At 46.1% G+C, this 21166-nt stretch overlaps 1 protein-coding gene across 1 annotated transcript in view; it reads right to left on the bottom strand.

Moving 5' to 3' along the window:
* The window catches only part of UBE2R2 (ubiquitin conjugating enzyme E2 R2), a 56283-nt gene extending 41526 nt beyond the window's left edge, over nucleotides 1–14757 (bottom strand). The window contains exon 1 of the mRNA XM_083403215.1: nucleotides 14552–14757. Coding sequence (XP_083259341.1) covers nucleotides 14552–14728 — 177 coding nt within the window. The 5' untranslated portion in view covers nucleotides 14729–14757. The remainder of the gene's footprint in view (nucleotides 1–14551) is intronic.
* Between the last annotated feature and the right edge of the window lie 6409 nt (nucleotides 14758–21166).

Genomic DNA, 21166 nt, shown 5'->3' with positions numbered 1-21166 from the left:
AAAAGGACCTGGCTAACAGTTCAGCTCTGTGGAACAATGTGTTCTGCTACCCAATTCAAAAACCTGTGTGCACCTCACTCAAAAGAAGGCATCACTGCAACTTTTTTCAAAACATGTTCTGCAAGGTCAGCAAAGCAACTAGACCACTATTTCCCAAACTTGGGTCTCCAGATGTTTTTGGACTACAACTCCCATCATCCCTAGCTAGCAGGAACACAATGGTCAGGGTCCTGTAGTTTTGCAGTCCAAAAACAGCTGGAAACCCAAGTTTGGGAAACACTGAACTAAACCAAGAGCCTTTATCTCTAACCCACCCTCCTCCCCACCTGGTAAGGAAAGGGGGCATGGGGGAAGAAGAGAGAGAGTCTTATCCCCTGCTTTGCCCCCAGGGGATAAGACACAAGACAATTCTTGGTTAGAAACCTATTTCAATTCTTCTTCACAAAGAGTTTTAGCATCCCATCTAACAAATGACCAGCCAATCCTTAGTGTTTTTCACATGTGGTTGGAATTAACTTTTGCATGCACCATTGCTTGGTTTCATAAACACTCCTGCAAGAATCTTTACAAACCGGGATCCACATAGAATCCTAGGAGTTGCATCACCTCCTTATCTACCTACACAAACAGAACTCAAGAGCATTTCACTTACAAGTCTCTACTGCCTAAACCGGCTGATTCTGAGAGGTATGTAAAGCCAAGGCAAGGGCTCCAACAACCCAAATCCCACACACTGAAAAGAATACACAAGGGGGCCTTATGCATGCGTGTGGAGCTGTTCCATATGAGGTAGACCCCAAATGTACCAGAATCATCCCTCACATGGAAGAGCTCCACAGGTGTACATTAGAATACCTTAACATGCAGCATGGATGGCAAGCTAGTTCATGCAATCTCACTACCCCTAGGCCTTCTTTCAGTGCATGGAAGCATGCGGCTCTTAAGTCCACCAACTCCCACACTAAAATGCTAGGTACAGAGGATGCTAAATGGTTTTTGCTAATAGCGCATGTACTGCAACACAAAACGCACTGGAGGAAAGAATTAAAGGAACACCTAATAGGTTTTTGAAATTAAACTTTTAGCTATTTACACAGATCACTTCCCTACAGCTCACTAACTTGGGCAAAGTTAGAGTGGCTTTGAACAGCTCCCAGCAAGTTAGAGAAATGGCAAAACTGCACTTGCTTTGTGCATCCAAGAAAAAAAGTTCAATGAAGATAAGAGCCTCCACTTTTATATTTGGGCTTTAGACTAACAAAAAGCTACTTCTTCATGCTTCTAAGGACAGATAGATCGGAGAGCTTTGTAATCAGGAGTGTCTTAACATCACTTCTGGCATGAAAGAGAAGGGCCACTCACTACATCAGGGGTGTGGAATTTCTACCCCACAGGCCAAGTTAGGCCCAGACAGCAGATTCTGACTGGCCATACTCACCTGATGCCATATGACATCAGGTGAGAGCAAGTGAAGCCATAGGTCACCCCATAACTTCACCTGGTGTCAAAAGCACCACAGCATAGGTGCCAGGTGAGTCTGCTGTGGGAGGACATCTCAAACCCCGGGTGTCACAACCAAAATGGTCCTCTTGGTTGCAGCCACCCACCTCACCTCATTTGGCAGGGACACCCAGAGAAAGGGTGAGACCCCATACAATTTAGAACTTAAAGGCGAGTTGTAGCACTCTTATTGGGCCTGGAAATGGACTGTCAGTGCAAGGTGAAGGAGCAGAGGAATAATATGCCTGTGAGTGGCCAATCCCATTTAATCTTGCTGCCCTGTTACAGACTTTCTTCAGATGTCTGGACAGCTTTAAAAGGCAGCCCTGCACATAGAACATTGAAATAATAAAAAAGGAGGTTACTGGAGCAGAGATAACTGTAGCAAGCCTATCTGTATGGACAGGTCACATGGGGTCACAGCTGGTAAACCAGCCTAAGCTGTTAAAAAGTATTCAGAGGCAGAGGTTACCTGTGCTTCCAGCACTAGTACGATTAAACAAATCAACACTAAGACACCAAATAATAAAACCACAGATCAGTGCTATAATAATAATAATAAAAAAGCAAAGCTACCTTAAAACCATGGCTTCCCAAAACTAGAGGAAAAAAGTAAGTTTCAATTGATGTTGTCACCATTTGAGGTTCCAGGGGGAGGGAGTTCCACAGGTGAAGCACCAGTAAGAATGTATCCCTATTGTGTTTTATGACTTCCTTGATATTGTACGTGGGCTGGAACTGGTCTGTGACTGAAATAATAAAACTCAAATTCAAGCACCAGTAAGGGTAGAAAGGTCTATTCCCGGTCCCAAAGAAGTCTTCCACCCCACTGACAATCTCAGGCTGAGAAATATGGGACAACCCCATACATGCAGTCCTGGAGAAAAAGTAGCCTGGAACACTTCAAGGCAGCTTGTGCATATACGTGTGTATAATAAAGATACACCAAGTCTGGGTTTCTTGAAGTAACCAAGTTTGAAGGCAGAATATTCACATCCTGGGTATAAGTAGCTCAAATGGCACCTCCTTGCATTGAGAGGATCCTCCCTCAAAACACCAAGCATCCATGTTAATTTTATTTTATTTTTTAAAATAATATTTATTAGAAGTTTAAAAGTTACAGGAAAAAAAGAGAAGAAAAAAAGTAAAAAATACATAAAAAGAGAACAAAAAACACAATACATCAAAACACAAAGAAAAAGAAAAACAATTAAAAACACATCCAATATTTATCCTTATCTTTCATTAACTTATTTCCTCAACCTCCTCACACCTCCCTTTTTTGTATTCCAGTTATTAACTAAATCAGCAAATCCTTTCCCTCTTTCACTGCTTTCTGTCATTTAATTATCTTAATTTATTTTAACATTATCTTACCATCCAAACCTTAAAATTTATTTATACTTAACTCCTTATAATGTTTCTACTAAAGTCATGTAATTTCATTCCAACATTTCCCAACGTTCATTAATTTTACAATATTTCTCTAAATAGATTTTTTAAATTTTTTTCCAATCTTCTTCCACCGTCTCTTCTCCCTGGTCTCGGATTCTGTCAGTCCTTTCTATCAGTTCTATCTAGCCCATCAACCTGGTGATCTTCTATCCGAGGCTCTTAGCTCTTCTCCATGTCCCTTCTGCAGGTATTCTTCATATTTATGCATACACTTTACTTCATCTTCTGCTGAGCTTGTTCTTAGTTTCCTTCCGAGGAGCAGATCCCGGGGGGACTCCATCTTAACAGTTCCTTTATTCCTTCTCAACAAGTCAGCCCATACTCCATAGTCAGAACTAAAGTCCAAAAGATGTTTCAGGACATGTTCCAAAGTCCCTTCGAGGCTAAAGGCCTCCACAACTCCAATCTCCCCCTGGCCCAGATCCGAATCGCAAAGTCCAGAGCATACCTTCATAAGGGAGTCTGTCCAACTTTCCTTCTTCGATCCAAGCAGGCCACCATCTCTCCAAATCTGACTTTCAAAATCAATCACACATGGCATCAGCTTATATCCATCAAATTGTCTCTGTGAAGACGAGGCCTCCACTTTTATTGCTTGAAATTCAAGAGCAGCTTTTTCCATCGTCTTCTCCACAGCTTGCCATTTCGAGACGGGCATCCACATTAATTTTAAACTGGTTGTCGTTTAGTTCTTCGGGCAGAAATGGGCTGTGTTAGACTGACAATGAAACTTAACAAAATCACAGCTGACCTTGATAGAAACGTGAAAGTCATTTTGAGTTTCACTTTCCCTCCCCAAAACGTGAAATAATAATAGTGATAATCAGGGGCAATCAACAGCCCGCATTATGGGTGATTTTAGGAAAGCTGCTGACTATTCCACCACAGATTTGAGTTGTCTCATGGTTTAACTATTTGTCCTTAAAACAGTAGCATGAGCCTTATGAGCCATTTGGTGAGCATAAAACTTGGGAGCCAGAAACTTGCAGTACACCTCCCTTTTGCACTGCTAACAAAATTACTCAGCTGTCCATGCGATGTAAGTGTCCTTAGGAAGTGGTGACTCACAACCCACGCATGCGCAAATGCGGATTGTGTTCACTTCAGGATGCGAATGGGGCTCCGGAACGGATCCTGTTCGCATCCAGAGGTACCACTGTATTGAGAACATTCCATCCAAGCAAAAACACAGGGTCCCCCAGCATGGTCTACACTGGCTAACAACAAATATCCAGATTTTCACACAGGGGACCTTCCCCGTCTTTCCTGGATATGTTAGAAGTTGAACCCAGTACCTTTCGCATGACCACTGAGCTATGACCCTTCCCCAAAGGACTGTAGACATCAGTATTGTCCTACCCTAGTCACACGCTGCCACCAAGATCTGCAAAGAAGGGGCAGAGACATAGCACTGGTGGACAGGAAAGCAAATGGTGGCCCTCGGATTCAGGATGAAAGCCCTGCTGCCATGGCCAGGGTCAAGTCTCAGTCTCCCACCTGCCTAGAATTGAGCAGCTGTAGTATATGATCCTCTCTAGTGAGCTGTATGGAGTTGGGCTCAATCTTGGGTTTCTTCCAGCCTCGCTGCTGTAGAGGACTACAATTCTCGGGGGACAATGCGGTGGATCAAGTTTCATTTCCCAGCAACTCCAGCCTTTCCAAGATGCCAGTGTTATTATCGGTACATGCAATCTTGCACCTACAACTACTAAGAGGGGAAAGAACAGGAGGCAAATGCTAAGCAGGAGACCAAATAGTGCAATTTACACTTGCCCTGCAGTCTGACTCCAGCCACTCCAAAAGTCATGCTACAGAGGGGTGAGAAACACTGTCTGACTGACCCCTTATTTTTATTACTTTTTACCTGAGCATTTGCACTGGTTTTTTTTTTTAAATCTCAGTGTACCTTTAAAGCCACAGTGTGTTCCACAGGCAGAAGCACTTAGATTTGTACTAGACATACATGGTCTGAGCTTGCAGCTTATATTACTTCTCCTGACTGGCTTGGGGAGAGGGAGTAATGCTTTGAGCCATATGCCACATGTACCAAACCAAATACTGACAGTGCCAAGGAGGCAGCCTGTTTTGCTTTCTGCTCCTCGTGGTCTGGGGAAAGGGATTATGTGGTGCTGCAGTGCGCTCTGATAGACGACCTTAAAGCACTCCGCAGCCTCGCATAATCTGGCTTCCAGGTCAACAGCGAAGGGAAGGCAGCCAACAGAGCCACCTGTCTCGCCCAACCCTTAGAAAGGCTTACAGAGCAGACCTCCTCAACAGATGCCAATATTTGAATAATCCTGTTATGATCACGAAACCTTGGAATGTTTATCCACACCCCTTCATCCCCCCCCCAAATAGTATGTGAGATGTAAGGTTGCTCATGTGACAGGTCCCAGCCAAAAAAAAGAAAAAGGAACAGCAGTGTATACCGTATTTTTCGTCCTGTAGGGCGCACCGGCCCATAGGACGCACCTCGTTTTTTTGGGGGGGAAATGAATTTAAAAAAATTATTTCCCCCCCTCAGCTGCGGCTGCCGCCCCAAGCCTTGCGAACACCCGCCAGAAGCAAGGGGAGCCCTCTGGAGGGCTCCCCGTGCTTCGGGCGGCAGGCTGCCGCCCCAAGCCTCGCGCGCTCGGCGGGACCTCCCGTCGGGCGCGCAAGGCTTGCGGACACGCCCCCGAAGCACGGGGAGTCCTCCGGAGGGCTCCCCGTGCTGCGGGAGGCTGCCGCCCCAAGCCTCGTGCGCTCGGCGGGACCTCCCGTCGGGCGCGCAAGGCTTGCGGACACGCCCCCGAAGCACGGGGAGTCCTCCGGAGGGCTCCCCGTGCTTCGGGCGGGAGGCTGCCGCCCCAAGCCTCGCGCGCTCGGCGGGACCTCCCGTCGGGCACGCAAGGCTTGCGGACACGCCCCCGAAGCACGGGGAGTCCTCCGGAGGGTTCCCCGTGCTTCGGGCGGCAGGCTGCTGCCCGCAAGCCTTGTGAGCCTGTGGGAACTCCCACAGGGCTTGCAAGGCTTGCGGATAGCTTCCTGAAGCCTGGAGAGCGAGAGGGGTCGGTGCGCACCGATGCCTCTCGCTCTCCCGGCTTCAGCGAAAGCCTGCATTCGCCCCATAGGACGCACACACATTTCCCCTTCATTTTTGGAGGGGAAAAAGTGCGTCCTATGGGGCGAAAAATACGGTACTCTGTGCTATAATATTCCCTGTAGTTACATATATTTTAGTCCTCCGGGGTTTACAATCAAATTAGTCTTCTCAATTCTGGAGTTTTGAGCAAAACTCACCATAAGCACATTTTGTAGGCCCAGGAAACAAACCCCACAAACAAAAGGACACTCCCCACGGCCCCGTGGATGAAGTGCCTGCAAGTGATTTGAGCAACTTGGACAGTTAACATGGACCAGATCCTGTAGAATTTTATTAGTTATCAGCACAATCAGGATGAATTTCAGGAACCAAAATCCTTTTTTTCCTGTGTAGCCTGAGCAGGAGCAGAGAACAATGTTATATTTAATTGTTGTAGCTTGTCTTCACTTACCCCACCTCACCGCCCTGTTCACAGTTGTGAAAAATATCCTTACGTTATGAATGGTCTCTCTCTATATATGGACAGTCCCTGGATAAAGTGACTTTTCTTTTTTGCCCTGTGTCCTTTTTAAAATGTGGCTCTTTTGTGGAAGGGGGATGTTATTGGGTTGTTTTTATTTTGATTATAGATATATTGTGGTTTTTATGTTGATCTTCTCTGTGAACCGCCCTGAGACCTCCAGGTATAGGGCAGTATATAAATTCAATAAATAAAAAAACTCCCCAGCTTCAGCTGGGGAGGGCGGGATATAAATAAAATTTATTTTTATTATTATTATTATTATTATTATTATTATTATTATTATTATTATTATTTAAGCTCTCAAAGTTCATAACCTAGCTCAAGGTTGTCATCTGAACTAGCCAGATGTTTAACTGAGAATCAATCAATCAGTCAGTCCATCATTTGAAAAACAAGACTTTAGAGCCATCTTGCTCCAAAATGGCAACTACACATTCCATTTTGGCAACTGTAACCTTGATTTAAGGAGCCATTTGGCACCTAAATTCTATTATCTGAGTCTAACACTGTTTTTTTACGCCTGAAACCCAGGTTCCGGGTGCCATGTAGCAAGTAGCCTTTATATCCCAGTTTTTAACACTGTCTAAAGGGAGTATTTTAGGAAGCAGCCTTGCAGTTAAAACCACGAAAGTCCCAAGCCCATGAACACCGCCCCTGCTTGTCACTTGTGGCACTCCAACAGAAGCAGCAATTGAAACTCCATCCCCATTTGAAGAGAGCTTCTCTCTTTTACCACAGTGTTCGAGGCAAGTAGTGCTTTTCAAACGTGTACTTAAAGCAAGTTAGATATTAAACATTTTTTAAAGCTAGGTCCTTAAGGCAGTTGGGGGCCCCTACAAAGCATGGAGCACTCTTTTTATGCCTTCAACACAAGGACCCAGCTGCTAACCAGGCTCTGCACTGCCACTGAGCTACAAAGAATTCATTGTTTTGATAGCAAAAACATGTTCCAATTTACTGCACTTGCTCCTTTAATACTGTGTCTGGAGAGGTTTTGTGATCAAGATGTTAGCTCTTGCTTTAAAGGCAGACTTAAATTGCAACATACTGCGGAAAAAGGTAAGATACAAGTAAGATCCTAAACTAGAGGAAGTGTTTGCCAAAAGGGGTTGGATGTGGTTGGTTTTTTGCATTTGTTTTGGTTTCTGAAGAGTTGCCATTGCAGAAGATCATGTGTTCTACCCAGTTTGTCAGTGAGTGCTGGAAGGTCAAGATTTTCCTAAAGTTTATCCCCACCACAAGGTTTTCCAGGCAGGCTACAAAAGTCAAGGAGTTATTGCCACCAACTCACTTTAAAGGAGCTAAAGTAAGCGACGACAGAAGACAGAAGGCACGGGTGCTTCCTTGTTTTTCTGGACTAGGGCAGGCCAGTAGGCATCTAGCTAGCTTGCTTGGTGATTTTATGGCACAGCAAACATCTAGGCATACTGTGCCAGAGCCCAGATTACATTTCAAGTAGCCATCTCCAAGTTTCCATTCCATTCATGCATAAAACTTTGTCACCAGTCATCTCTCATTAATCCTCAAGAGCTTAAAGGGTTCTGAATTGCAAACTTACCCATGATGAGGCACAAAGGAACAGCAGCACAGAAGCTGCTCCTCCTGCTCTTAGTTCTCCATTAAGGGGCAGTGTATAACAAGAGGCGTCAAGAAGTAAAGCTTTTGCCTTCTTTCAAGTGCAGGCAAGGTGTTCCTTCCTAACAGACGAAACTGCCTCTACATAGAATTTTTTGGCAATGTAGAGGTCAGCATAGCCTTCTCCCTAGGGAAACATGCAACTCTTGTCACCCACAGCTTGAAGTGCTAATTGGGGAAAAGCTTTATCAAATGCCAAGTGGCACACTGACATCCCTAGCTCTGGAGTAAGAACCAAGCAAATATTCAGGCCTTGCTGCCATTTCTTTGTAGACTTTAGGAGTTTTAGAATAAAGCCAGTTTGTTCACTGGGGCAAATTGGGATTTATAGATAGGGCAGTTGGTGTAAGAGGTTTCATAGAATCATAGAATCATAGAGTTGGAAGAGACCACAAGGGCCATCAAGTCCAACCCCCTGCCACGCAGGAAACACCATCAGAGCACTCCTGACATATGGTTGTCAAGCCTCTGCTTAAAGACCTCCAAAGAAGGAGACTCCACCACACTCCTTGGCAGCAAATTCCACTGTCGAACAGCTCTTACTGTCAGGAAGTTCTTCCTAATGTTTAGGTGGAATCTTCTTTCTTGTAGTTTCTGCCACAGCAGCAGCACCTTTAAAAGCTGGTACCGGTAATTTGGGAGACTGGGAGTGGAAATGCATATCCAACCCATGCTTGATCACCAGTCATCAAGCAAATCCTCCTGGCACGTTGCCACTTGCCAGGCCTTCTGTGGCAACTGATAATTGCTTCTGGGCAAGTGGCAGGTTTCTATTCTACTAGCTTCCTCACTCAACAAATGCTTAAGGCTCTACCGCAAGCATTCTATTTGACAGAGCCCCCATTTAGTTATCAGACCTGGGAACTGCTACTAGCTGCCATTGCCCCCAGCAGTCAGACGGTGCACGTCTAGTCACTGTAACATAACACAAGAAGCCTGGATAGCTCAGTTGGTAAGAACATGGTGCTGATAATGCCAAGGTTGCAGGTTCGCTCCCCATATGAGACAGCTGCATATTTCTGCATTGCGGGGTTGGACTAGATGATCCTCAGGGTCTCTTCTAACTCTACAGTTCCATGATTCTATGAAATCTATGATTCTAAGGAGCACATGGAAGCAAGGCTCCTCTGAGGCAAAACACATGCTTTGTACACACAAGCTGCCAGATTCATAAGAGCAGCCCTGCTCTAAAGACACATCTGGTCCAGTATCCTGTTCTCCCAGTGGCCAGTCAGGTGCCTATGGAAAGCTGAGTGAGGCAGTGATTTCCAGCACCAAGAGGCATGTTGCCTCCAGCAGCGGAGGAAGAACACAGCCCTTGTGGCTAGTAGCCATTGATAGCCTTACCCTGCATTAATTTGTCTAATCCTCTTCTAAAGCCCATTGCTACACTCAAGTCACCATTTCCAGACATTTAGCTAGTAGGAGAGAGATTTCTTGAGGTCTTTTGAGAGCTACTGCTTTTAGAGTAAGTATTCAAAGCAAAACGGACTAATGGTCTGCCTAAGCTGAGAGCAGTTTCATATGTGAGGTCAAATCCATGCAGATTAGAACTGGGATGGGCGTACAAGCAGTTCTGTCACCATGACACACTTACAAGGGCAAAAGAGGCTACCAAGCCCCAGACAGATAAATGCTCTCAAGGCACAGGGCAGACCAGGGAAGAGATGAAAACAGCAAAGTTTATATCAGTGTAATGGAGCTATATGTGTGAAACCTCCTTGTGTGATAGTGGGAGTGAGGAACAGTAGATTTTTGGGGAAACAGAAGGGCCTGCTGTGCTTAAACTGAAATAATAAAGGGGGGAAGCTTAGTTTCAGAAACCCCACCTGGCCCCTTTGTTCCAATTCAAGGGTGCGGGAAAGTAGGCGGGAAGGATTTGGCAATTTAATGGAACAGCAGTACAGTATTAAGGCCACATCCAAACAAACAAATGGCAAGGCAGTAAATAGGAACAGGATAACAAAACCAAATGGAAGAGACACCACAGATGTTCAGGCACTAAGCAGACCAACATTCCTTAACCCAGCTGGCAGGAGCCTCCATTAGCAGCAAAGTTTTGGAATCTGTTAAAGACTGGTTTGTTGCAGCACAATGTTTGACAGTAGTCTATTGCACAGGTCCAACTCAAATGAGTCTCCACTAAAATCTCTCTTGGCAAATCTCTCTTTGACTCTTAGGACAAAGTCCCTTCAGCTTGTGCTACAAATGCTGCCCCACAATTCACTCAATACCGTGCTATTTCCCAACTAGCTCACAGCAACAACACATCTGTTTATTACCATAGTTGGAACCTAACGTCCAAGACATCTCTAAAACTTTCTAAATCCCATGAAAGTGAACACACATTTTCCTTCAAAAGTAAACAATTACAGAAGTGCCCATTAATCCTTAATTTCCACCTACTGCAAGAACTCCAGAACTGTTTCTCCAAAGGATCCTTTTGGATACTTAAGAAGCAACAAAATTCCCTTTCCCAATTTCCCTGGTAACTTGGTGGCAAATATCTTTAGGGACAGAAACTGTTAAACATGGCTTGCTAAGATAGTATTGACATGGCCTCTGACAAAGGGAAAGCTTGCCTCATCAACCATTTGTATAAAGTAATCCAGCGAATATTTGTACTTCCAAAAAGCTCTTGATAAATTCACTTAAGCTCCTAAAAAAACCCTCAGTAGTCATAGGATAATAGGGTATGCATCTTGTTAAAGATGGACGATTATTACAGTATATCAATAGCTAGCATCATGACAGCTAATTGGAACCTCCAGGCAGAGCTACCATTTTATTTAATTCAATTATTAAGTTATCTAATTAAACAAAATCCTCTAGACAGTGAAAAATTTGACTGGCAGATGCTGCACACAAAACAGGGGGTGATCACCTACATCCCATCCCATTTACAACCTTTCCAGAAGTATTTACTTGATAGCTATTGGTTTCATTCAGGACAGTTATATTCTTAACACATACTTTAACCTGGAGGATTAACAAATTCATCCACCTTGCACAATTTTTCCCATAAGGTTCCACCCAACCAGTTTTGTATTTGGGATACGAGAATCAAAATTCTGCCTTTTAAAACTGCTGCTCTTCACTTCTATGCTGTCCTCTCTCTGAAGTGATCAGTGCAGCATGCATGGGTTCTCTCCCCATGCCATTTCTGTCTTCACAACCACCATAGGGTTGTGTCCATCTGCTTCCTGCTCCCTCCAGGATGCCTACTTCTACAGTTCTGAGATAGTACACTTTGGTTATCATTCTGTCTCATGTACAGAGGCTAGTGGAACAACGTTTTGGGAATGTGCTGGGTTGTGGTGAAAGGTGATAAAATTCCAAATGTTTACACGTATCTGATCTTGAACAGCATCTTGTCCCAACCTACTTCTTTCCAAATGTATCCTCCTTGGTAATGGGATGTCCTTCCACTCACCACTGATTTTTGCCCTCTAGTGCCAAAAGTCTTATGACTGAAAATATGACAATTTTCTAGGCAACAAAATATCTGAATATCAGATGATGTAAACAAACAAGGGGTGATAATGAAATTTGCCATTTAATGATCAATTATTCAAAGCATTTCGTAGAACTGTAAAGATATGCCAATGAGAATATGTTACCTTTTAAAATAAACTCCAGAGTTCTCCTCTCATGATTAGTTTATTCAAAGCCAATGTTAAGTAACAATGTTATAAAAATATGCCATGGCTGCTGAGAAGAGCCAGACAAAATTAAAGGCAAGTCACTTTTTAAAAGAGGCTATGGATAGTGCAAAGCAGGGTATGCCTTTTCCTGAATGGGGAATGCTTGTATACCTAGACTCCTACACAGCTGGAAGAAAGGAAACAGGAGAAAAGATTTCTATCAAGTTAACACTGATAAAATTGAGGTTTCAGACCTAAGCACACTTACTAGAGTTAGGTCCCACTGAATTAAGCAAGGCTTGCATCAGACGAAAGAGGCACTTAAGAAAATTCTTAGTTTCGTGAAGTTGGCCATGTTGCTTTGCTGTACTTAGGGATCTCAACAACCAAGCATGTCAAGCATTTAACTGTTCTACAGCTCAATGATATCCAAGTGAAACGGAACCGGTACGGGCTGGGTGCAATAAAGGTATCCCAATATAAGGTAAAAGGTAAAGGACCCCTGGATGGTTAAGTCCAGTCAAAGGCAACTATGGGGTGCAGCGCTCATCATGCTGCAGGACAAGGGAGCCAGCATTTGTCCACAGACAGTTTTCCGGATCATGTGGCCAGCAGGACTAAACCGCTTCTGGTGCGACGGGACACCATGTCGAGTGCCAGAGCGCATGGAAACACCATTTACCTTCCTGCCACTGATTTATCTACTCGCACTGATGTGCTTTCGAACTGCTAGGTTGGCAGGAACTGGGACAGAGCAATGGGAGCTCACTCCATCGCACTGATTCAAACCACCAACCTTCCAATTGGCAAGCCCAAGAGGCTCAGGGCTTCCCACCACAGCGCCACCCACTCCCAATATATAAAGCTCCTAGCTAAGGCTCAGTGTCTGTTACTAGAATTTGCAAAGCACCCTTAACAGCTCATTCACATTCATTTTACAGTTAACTGCAGATGCTGCATCCAACAAGTTCCAACCCTACCTAGCTGAATACAATAAAAGGTGGATCCAGGTTACTCAGATTTTAATGTGCAGGTTTTAACAGTACTCAGGGCGCCAGTGGAAAGAACTTTTTATTAAAGGTCTAACAGGAGATGGCTGAAATATAGCCATTACAACTATTCACATTAGACAAAATCTCAGTTATCCCTTTCCTTCAAAATTAAATGCGCTCAATTGTTTTTCCTTAAGAAGCACAATGTTTAAAACCCCCTCAAAGGTAAAACTCCAGTATCAGAGATCTGCATGTAGGCCTGATACATGGGTTATAGTAAAATTCATGCAACACTCACTGGAACTAAGCACACTGTCTCTCTTTACAGGGTAAATAGCACAATGTGGCAAGGATGATATGGGAATACTTTCCTGCTCAGCCTTGCACAATGACAGTTTTCTTACACTTGGCGAAACTACTTTGTATGTAGGAGGGAATGCCCACTCAACACTTCCCCCAGTGACAGTGATCTGGTTTTCGTATGTCCTTTAAGAGTTGGACATAAGAACTGAGGGGAAAGGGTCTTTACATCTGGTTGAGGTGTTAGACTATGTGAGGAGACTGTGCCCAACACTATTTTGTGCTTCCAGGATCATGAGGTGGCACATACATGGGACATTATATGCTGCTGCTCTAAACACTCTAAGAGGAGCTATAGCCAACAAACTATCAAGATGGTGAAAGGGGCGATAAAGGGGGTGGGCAGAGAACCAAGACAATAGGTAAAAGACACCACCTCTCACACTGGCATGCAAACGGTGAAAAATAAAACAGGGGAGCCAAGACAGTGTTTAGTGATTAGGGGCAGGGGTTCAAGACTATGGAGAAGCTAAATCAATCCTTAGGGATGTGTGGGCAAGAGAAAAGAGTTGCTCTCAGATGAATGGCAGTGACAGGGAGCAATGTTTGGGACCTGCATCTACTGAGAAAGTGCTTTTTTAGTGGGAAAGAACAGAATGCGTCCTAGGAGACTACCCTATATAGAGACAAGTTATAGAAATCTGGAGGCTTCCACATGAGCAGGGGAAAGTAGGCACGACCTGAGATACTCAGGGAAATCTGAAGCATAAAGGAGAGAGGAGTGGGGGTAGAATCCCGAAGTGTCAGCAGGAGATTTCTGCAGACAAAGAAGCATAAACAGTGGCAGTATTGTTGAAAAAGCCAGAAAGATGTAGAGCAATTTTGGGGGGAAGGGGCCATTTTGAACGGAAGAGAGAAGGTGTGTGGGTTCATGCCTGCGGTGCTGTGCTGGCAAAGGCTCCGTTCAGAGCAGCGAGTTAGTTCTAACACAGAAGAAATTCACTGCTGCTGCTTACATAACAGAATATGCTGCAAAAAAGGGGGTGGACACATCATCCTCAAATATAAAAAAAAAACTTATCAGGGCAACCTCACAGGAGCTCCTACAGAAGGTTTTGAATGCAAGGCACTTTCTAGCACCACTTGTGCTCCAGAGGTGGAGGGGGCACAGAAGTGACCCCCTCCGCTCACTCAGGGGCATAGCTGTCGTTTCCCTTTTTTAAGGGAAATTCCCTTATTCCGAATAGGATTCCTCGCAAGAAAAGGGCAAAGTTGACAGCTATGCCTAGGGGACTGTGTCCCAGTTAGGACTCCTGTGGGTGGGTGGTGGGGGGTGTAGGCAAGACTGGGCGGGCGAGGGGGCTATATGTGTGTCCACCCCCCTCGCCCCTCTCTCAGGGGAAGGGGTGCCGCTCACCTTGAAGTAGCCTCCCTCGTAGAGGGTGTTGGGCGGCCCGAAGATGGCCACCTCCCAGTTGTAGAGGTCGGACTCGTCCACCAGGGTGATGCGGAAGCCCTCGACGGGCTCCTCCTGCAGCCCCTTCAGCTCCAGCATCAGCGCCTTCTGCGAGCTGCTCACCTGCTGCTGGGCCATCGCGGCGGCGGCGGCGGGCGAGGGCGGCGGAGGGGCGGCGGGGCGGGCGAGCGAGCCGCCGAGGGGCAGTCAGGGCCGGCCGGCCCGCGGAGACCCCCTGCAGCTGCCGCCCTCCGCCGCCCGCCCCGGGGCCCCCGCCCGCCCCCCGGGATCCGGATCCCCCGCCCGGCCGCCGCCGCCGCCTCGTCGGCCTCCCTCAGCGGCGGGGGCGGCTCCTCGTCGCGAGGCCTCCTCCGGAGAGGGGCTCCGCGGCGGCAAGGCCTGCGGGGGCTCCGGCCAGGCCTGGGCCCGGAGGCCTCTGAGGGGAGGAGGAGGAGGAGGGTGAGGGAGGCCTGCGAGGAAGGCTCCTCCTCAGACGCCTCGGGACTCGGCGAGGGGGAGAAGCGGGGCCCGCTAGGCCGGTCGGTCGGCCAGCCGCCCGCCGGACGGACGGACGGACTGACGGACCCTCAGGCCTCGGCCTCGCCTGCCTCCCCGGGCGCTCTCTCCACACGGGGACAGACGGACGGGCGGAGAGACGCGCGCACGCGCACACACACGGTCGCCAGAAGCAGCAGCAGCAGCAGCCCCGCGGCCGCCGCTTCCTTTTGTGACGGCGCCGCCGCTCGGCCAGTGACCTCAGCGCGCAAGTTCCACCGCACGCCCCGCCCCCGCCGGTGTCGTCATCATGCCCCGCCGTCGCCTGCCGCTGCTGCTGCGGCCGCCCCGACACATAAGCCGCGCCTTCCCTCGCCCGGCCCCCAAATGAAGCCACCTCCTTGAGGTCCGCGACTGCTTATTGGCCCGATTTGGAACGCCCGCCTCCTCCTCCCAGCAGTTTGGCTCTCGCGCTGCCCATATAAGGCCTCTGCCATGCCTCCTTCTTGCTTATTGGCTCGATCTGCAACCCCGCCTCCTTCCAATCCCGGAGCTATTCCCCGATTGGGCGCGCCGCCGGCTAAACTACGCGTCCTCTCGGAAATTTAAGGCTTTCCTCCCATCTCTCATGATTGGTAGCTGGTTGCAAAGCCACGCCCCATCTCCCTCCTATTGGGTAACGTTTGCAGTTGATCCCGCCCTTCTCATCGGTTTAAGTTCGTCTATTGGCTAAAGGACCAACCGTATATATTATGTAGCTATCCCGCCCTCTGGGGCAGCGCCTTCCTCCTCATTGGCCATGGTGTCTCTTTTCTAACTTGCTGCCTCCCTTGTCTATTCCCTGATGCGGAACCAATCTCTTCCTTAGGTCCATCCTTTCTTAAAGGGGCAGGGCCATTATTTCCTTCCTGCCTCCTAAACAAAGCATTTTCCCCTCTCCCAGGATATATGTAAAAAAGTAAATTGAGAAAGTTACTAAGGAAATTGCATGATAATGGGCTGTTTGCTACAAAGTCTTACTGCACTGAGTTAGTCTTGTGCATTCATATCAATAGTTCTGCTAAAATAAAATAAAAATCTATATATTTGTTTGTTGCATTTCTATAATGGTTCTCTCCCCCTCTTCATTGAATCTCCAGAACAACAGCCCTGTGAGGCAGGTTAGGCCAAGAGCATTGGCTGCTCCAGGATAGTGGAGGGCGTGTGGTCTATGTCCCATAGGTATAGTGGTAGTGGAAATGCTCTGCAGGGCGTGGGGGGGGGTCAAGGAGGATCAGTTGTTGGGAAGTGAGAAATGTCCCCTTTTTCATCTGGGGAATATTGGAGGGTATTATATAGAGTTTTATACCCCAGTAGTGAAAATCCAATTTCAGGAGAAGTGTACCATGTCATCAGAACTTTGCTCCAAAATGCAACTGTGCAGCAGCATTTTGCAACTACCTGAACATTCCAGACCAAATTCAGGTGCCCCCTTTATAAGAGGTATGCAGTACAGACATAAAGGAGATGGCCTTCTCAATAGCAGTGGCTAGCAATGGGAAAGAAATTATATTCCGTTCACATTTAAACCCATCAAATTTGCACTTTCTGAAACAATATGAGAACCAAAGAACACCAAGCCATCCAAATTTGCACTTACTCAAATTTTGCAGTGCAGTTCTCCAAACAAGCTTTACAAAAGATAAAGATATTAACAGATTTTTTTTATGTTAAAAAATGCATTGTATTATGAGAAATACACAAACCAATTTGCATTAAAATGTCAAGCATTAATTTGGAGACCTGAATGTAAGATTGGAATAATGAAAAGCTGAGCGTGCCGAAATTGACAGATCCTTTCACCCCTAGTGATGACACCCAAATTATGGAATTGACTCCCCACAAAAGAAGTCTAACCCAGCACCCTTGTTGCAGTCTTTCCAGCACCAGTCCAAACCATTTTTATTTACCCAATAATTTGATTATATTTCTTGTCGTTTCTAGTTCTACCCCCAGAACTCACCGTTCAGTGAAACCTGGGACACCCAACAATAATTTGTTAGGCGTCTGAAAGAAAACTCAAGCGCTGGGCCCAATGATATTAAATGGTCAGCAGTTGAGATACTCAGAGAAAGGGATTTGAAATGTACCCACCATATTAAAGCCAGTTAATTGGACGGAATAATTTCAGAGATGCAGAGCTGTGCAGCATTGTACTGGATGTACTGGTTCATTAAGCCTACAGGCCGTTCTGAATGCAAGTTATAACTTACATAACTCATGTCATAATTGACATGAGACCAAGCACTTTGAAGAACAGTAAGCCACTTCTGGCGAGAGCCCCATATTTCACTTGCGAATAAAAGAGCTTGTGATTTCTTCTTTCCCCTCCCATCTTTGCGTCCTTTGTCTTGTGGCCTTGGGGCAGAGCTCATCTCAAGAGCTTACAGCTGCTCCCTTATCAGAACACAGAAGCCTTGTTCATGTCGCCTCAAGGGCCCTTGGCTGAAGCCGAACAGCCAAAGGTCTTTTGCTGATTGCCTCTTTTTCTTGAGGAGCTCATCTTCCTACCCTGCAGCTCAGTGCCCAGCATGGGCGTCAACCATTGCCCCTTCCCAGCTTCAGAAGTATCGTTAGCTTCAATATCCTGTTGTAAACAAAATCTGCCCTTTTCCCTTATGGGGTATCCAAGAGCCCATATAGAGTCCTTACGTGGGTTCCCTTTTAGTAGGAGAAAATAACAGAGGCCAACCAGAGAATATTGAGAAGCAAAGCAGCTAGTAAGCCTGATCTTTATTGATCTGTTGCAACAGGGTCCTCACTCGCCACACACAGGAGGGAGGAGGAACCCAGAACAATGGCATGCAAGGCCTTATATAGACTTTTGAAATTGCCACCCTGTAGATCAAGACCACCCCCAGAAACATCATACATACATCACAGAAAAGGCGGTCTAAAACAGAAATTTGAATGTTGCTTTTCGTGTTTGCCAGGTTATCTGATTGCCTTTCCTGATAGTCTGTCACCTGTTAAAATGCTGATTATTCAATTCCTGAGACAATGGGAAGGCTCCCTGACCCCCCCCCCCCTTGCAGGGAAAACATTTGCTCAGTTTGGGAATCAAAATGGTTTCAGGTTGGTCTTCCTGTGCTGATCCATGTACGTGCTTGGTTGGTACACTTATGAACATTACCATATATCTAAGACCTCAAAATTCCTATCACACTCCACACATACGTCCTCCTCTCACAACAGCCCTTCTTGGATTTTGACAGTGATTTTAAACATGTTTGTCCATCAATCCTCTTCTTCAAACGTCATTTCGCCCCTCTGTGCAACCACAGATCCTTGAGCACATTCTTCCCAATGTGCCTCCCAATGAGTGTTTATTTTGCTATTGTGGTGTTGTTTTTGTGCTGGTTGTGCCTCCTACTCCCATCAGGTAGCTGATGGGTCTCAAACCCTCCATGAGTTAGGGACTTCCCCTGCATGCGAAGACAGGCTCCAACGGACTTGTCCAACGGTCAAAAATGGCGGATTCATAATGTGCTGTAGAGGGAACTAAGAGGCAGATGGGGATTGTAAACCTGGGAAGGAGGTAAACTTCTAGCAGAAGGAAAACTTTTATCCTAAATCTCTGCTGCCTTGTGGGATAGCTTTGGGAGAAGAAAAGGCTAAGAAGTAAACCCTATGCAAATCCAGAATGGAGTCCCCAAGACAGTGGGATGGCACCTTGTGCGCCTCCTTCTGGCAACTCCTGCAGCCAACAATGTCTAGGCAACACGATGACCATATACCGTATTTTTCACTCTATAAGACGCACCAGACCACAAGACACACCTAGTTTTTGGAGGAGGAAAACAAGGGAAAAAAAATTCTGAATCTCAGAAGCCAGAACAGCAAGCGGGATCGCTGTGCAGTAAAAGCAGCAATCACTCTTGCTGTTCTGGCTTCTGGGATAGCTGCACAGCCTGCATTCGCTCCATAAAACGCACACACATTTCCCTTTACTTTTTAGGAGGGAAAAAGTGAGTCTTATAGAGCAAAAAATACGGTACATACATAATAGACAATCTTTATAGAATTCCTTCAAATCATAACAAGTTCAAAATGAAATCTTTTGTCTCAAAGTCTCTGAAAATCTTTAAATGAAGCAAGGTACCAAACTTTGTAAAAGCTCTGTAAAGCTTTGTGTATTCAACAATGATGTCCAACACTGAACAGTAATTCCGGATATTGACTCCTGTTTCGTAGAATTCTTCATCAGCGTGGTGGGTGGATATAGAATGCTTCATAAACCCATCTTATTTCGAATGAATGTATATAAAGGAAAATTCTGTGGAACATTGCTCATGTCATAATGTAATCACTGCTCTGGTGCCAAACGTCTTGCTCCGCTTTCCTTTGGTTCAAAAAAGGAGAGGAGGATCTTGTGGTCTGGGCAGACCAGGACCTCCATGCACACTGCCCAGCCTTGCGCCTCAGGGAGTTCCCTTTGGTGCTGCTAGCACAGCAGTTTGACCCCGTCCCGGAGGCGCACTCCTTTGTCTTTTGAGACAGATGCAGCCACAAGGTGCCTCCTACCTTCTACCCACAATCCACTTTGAGATTGCCCCATGTTTCTAGTCCTCCATCCTTCCCGGCTGGAGAGGTTACCTCGTTCCCGTCAGGTTCCTAGTACAGTCGTACCTCGGATTACAGACACTTCAGGTGGTGCGTTTTTGGGTTGCACACCGCAAAGCTTACAAATAATAATAGTAATAACAACAATAATAATAATAATTAAGAAAACAACAACAACAACAATAATAATTGTTGTTGTTGTTTAGTCGTTTAGTCATGTCCGCCTCTTCGTAACCCCATGCACCAGAGCACGCCAGGCACTCCTGTCTTCCACTGCCTCCTGCAGTTTGGTCAAACTCATGCTGGTAGCTTTGAGAACATTGTCCAGCCATCTCATCCTCTGTCCCTGTTATGTATTGAAGTTCTCACCCTGGCCACCAGGAGTATCGTGTATATAGTTTTCACTCAGGTCCACGTCAGTTACTTTAGCCGGGAAACCCTGGGTTGTTGTTGCTACAATGTTGACAGCCAGCTGCCTATAAAAGCAGGCCGGCTGAGCTGTATGCTATTCAGTTCTGTTCCAGCTTACAAATAAAGAGCTGCTTTGGAGAAATCGCTGCGTCGTCTGCTATGTCTACCCACTATTTAACAGTCCCCTTCTCCTTGTGCCCTCCATCTTTCCCAACATTAGGGTCTTTTCCAGGGAGTCTTCTCTTCCCCTGAGGTGGCCAAAGTCTTGGAGCCTCAGCTTCACGATCTGTCCTTCCAGTGACCACTCAGGGCTGATTTCCTTCAGAATGGATACGTTTGATCTTCTTGCAGTCCATGGGACTCTCCAGAGTCTCCTCCAGCACCATAATTCAAAAGCATCAATTCTTCAGCGATCAGCCTTCTTTATGGTCCAGCTCTCACTTCCATACATCACTACTGGGGAAACCATAGCTTTTACTACACGGACCTTTGTTGGCAAGGTGATGTCTCTGCTTTTTAAGATGCTGTCTAGGTTAGTGATCCCCTTCATGGATCACTGCCTTGCCCTTTTGAAGGGGCTTGAATAACTCAGAGAAGCTATGAGCTATGCCAAGCAGGGCCACCCAAGATGGACAGGTCGTAGTGGAGAGTTTTGACCAAACGTGATCCACCTGAAGGAGGAACCAACAAGCCACTCCAGTATCCCTGCCAAGAAAACTTCATGGAAAAAGACAACAAGGAAAACCATAACTTTAACTATATGGACCTTTGTTGGCAAGGTGATGTCCCTGCTTTTTAAGATTAAGATTATTTTTAACAATAATAATAGCAACAGCAATAACCGCTCCTTTTAGGGTCTTCTGAACCTGGGCAGACCCTGCCGACGCCTCGTGCGACCCAATCACAGCAATACTAAAAGCATAATTTTTGCTACTGATTTCTGTCCTTTGCGGTGTGGAATGATCTCCTATGCGTACCCGGAATTCCTCCCGCAAGCAGCGAGATGGGCTCCTCTTCATCTTTTCTTATATCTCCGTTCCACAGAGCGGCGCGTCGATAGAGACCGCT

The sequence above is a fragment of the Podarcis tiliguerta genome (genome assembly GCF_965153285.1).
Source record: "Podarcis tiliguerta genome assembly, chromosome: 11".
Lineage (NCBI taxonomy): Eukaryota > Metazoa > Chordata > Lepidosauria > Squamata > Lacertidae > Podarcis > Podarcis tiliguerta.
This window is presented reverse-complemented; position numbering and strand designations above follow the sequence as displayed.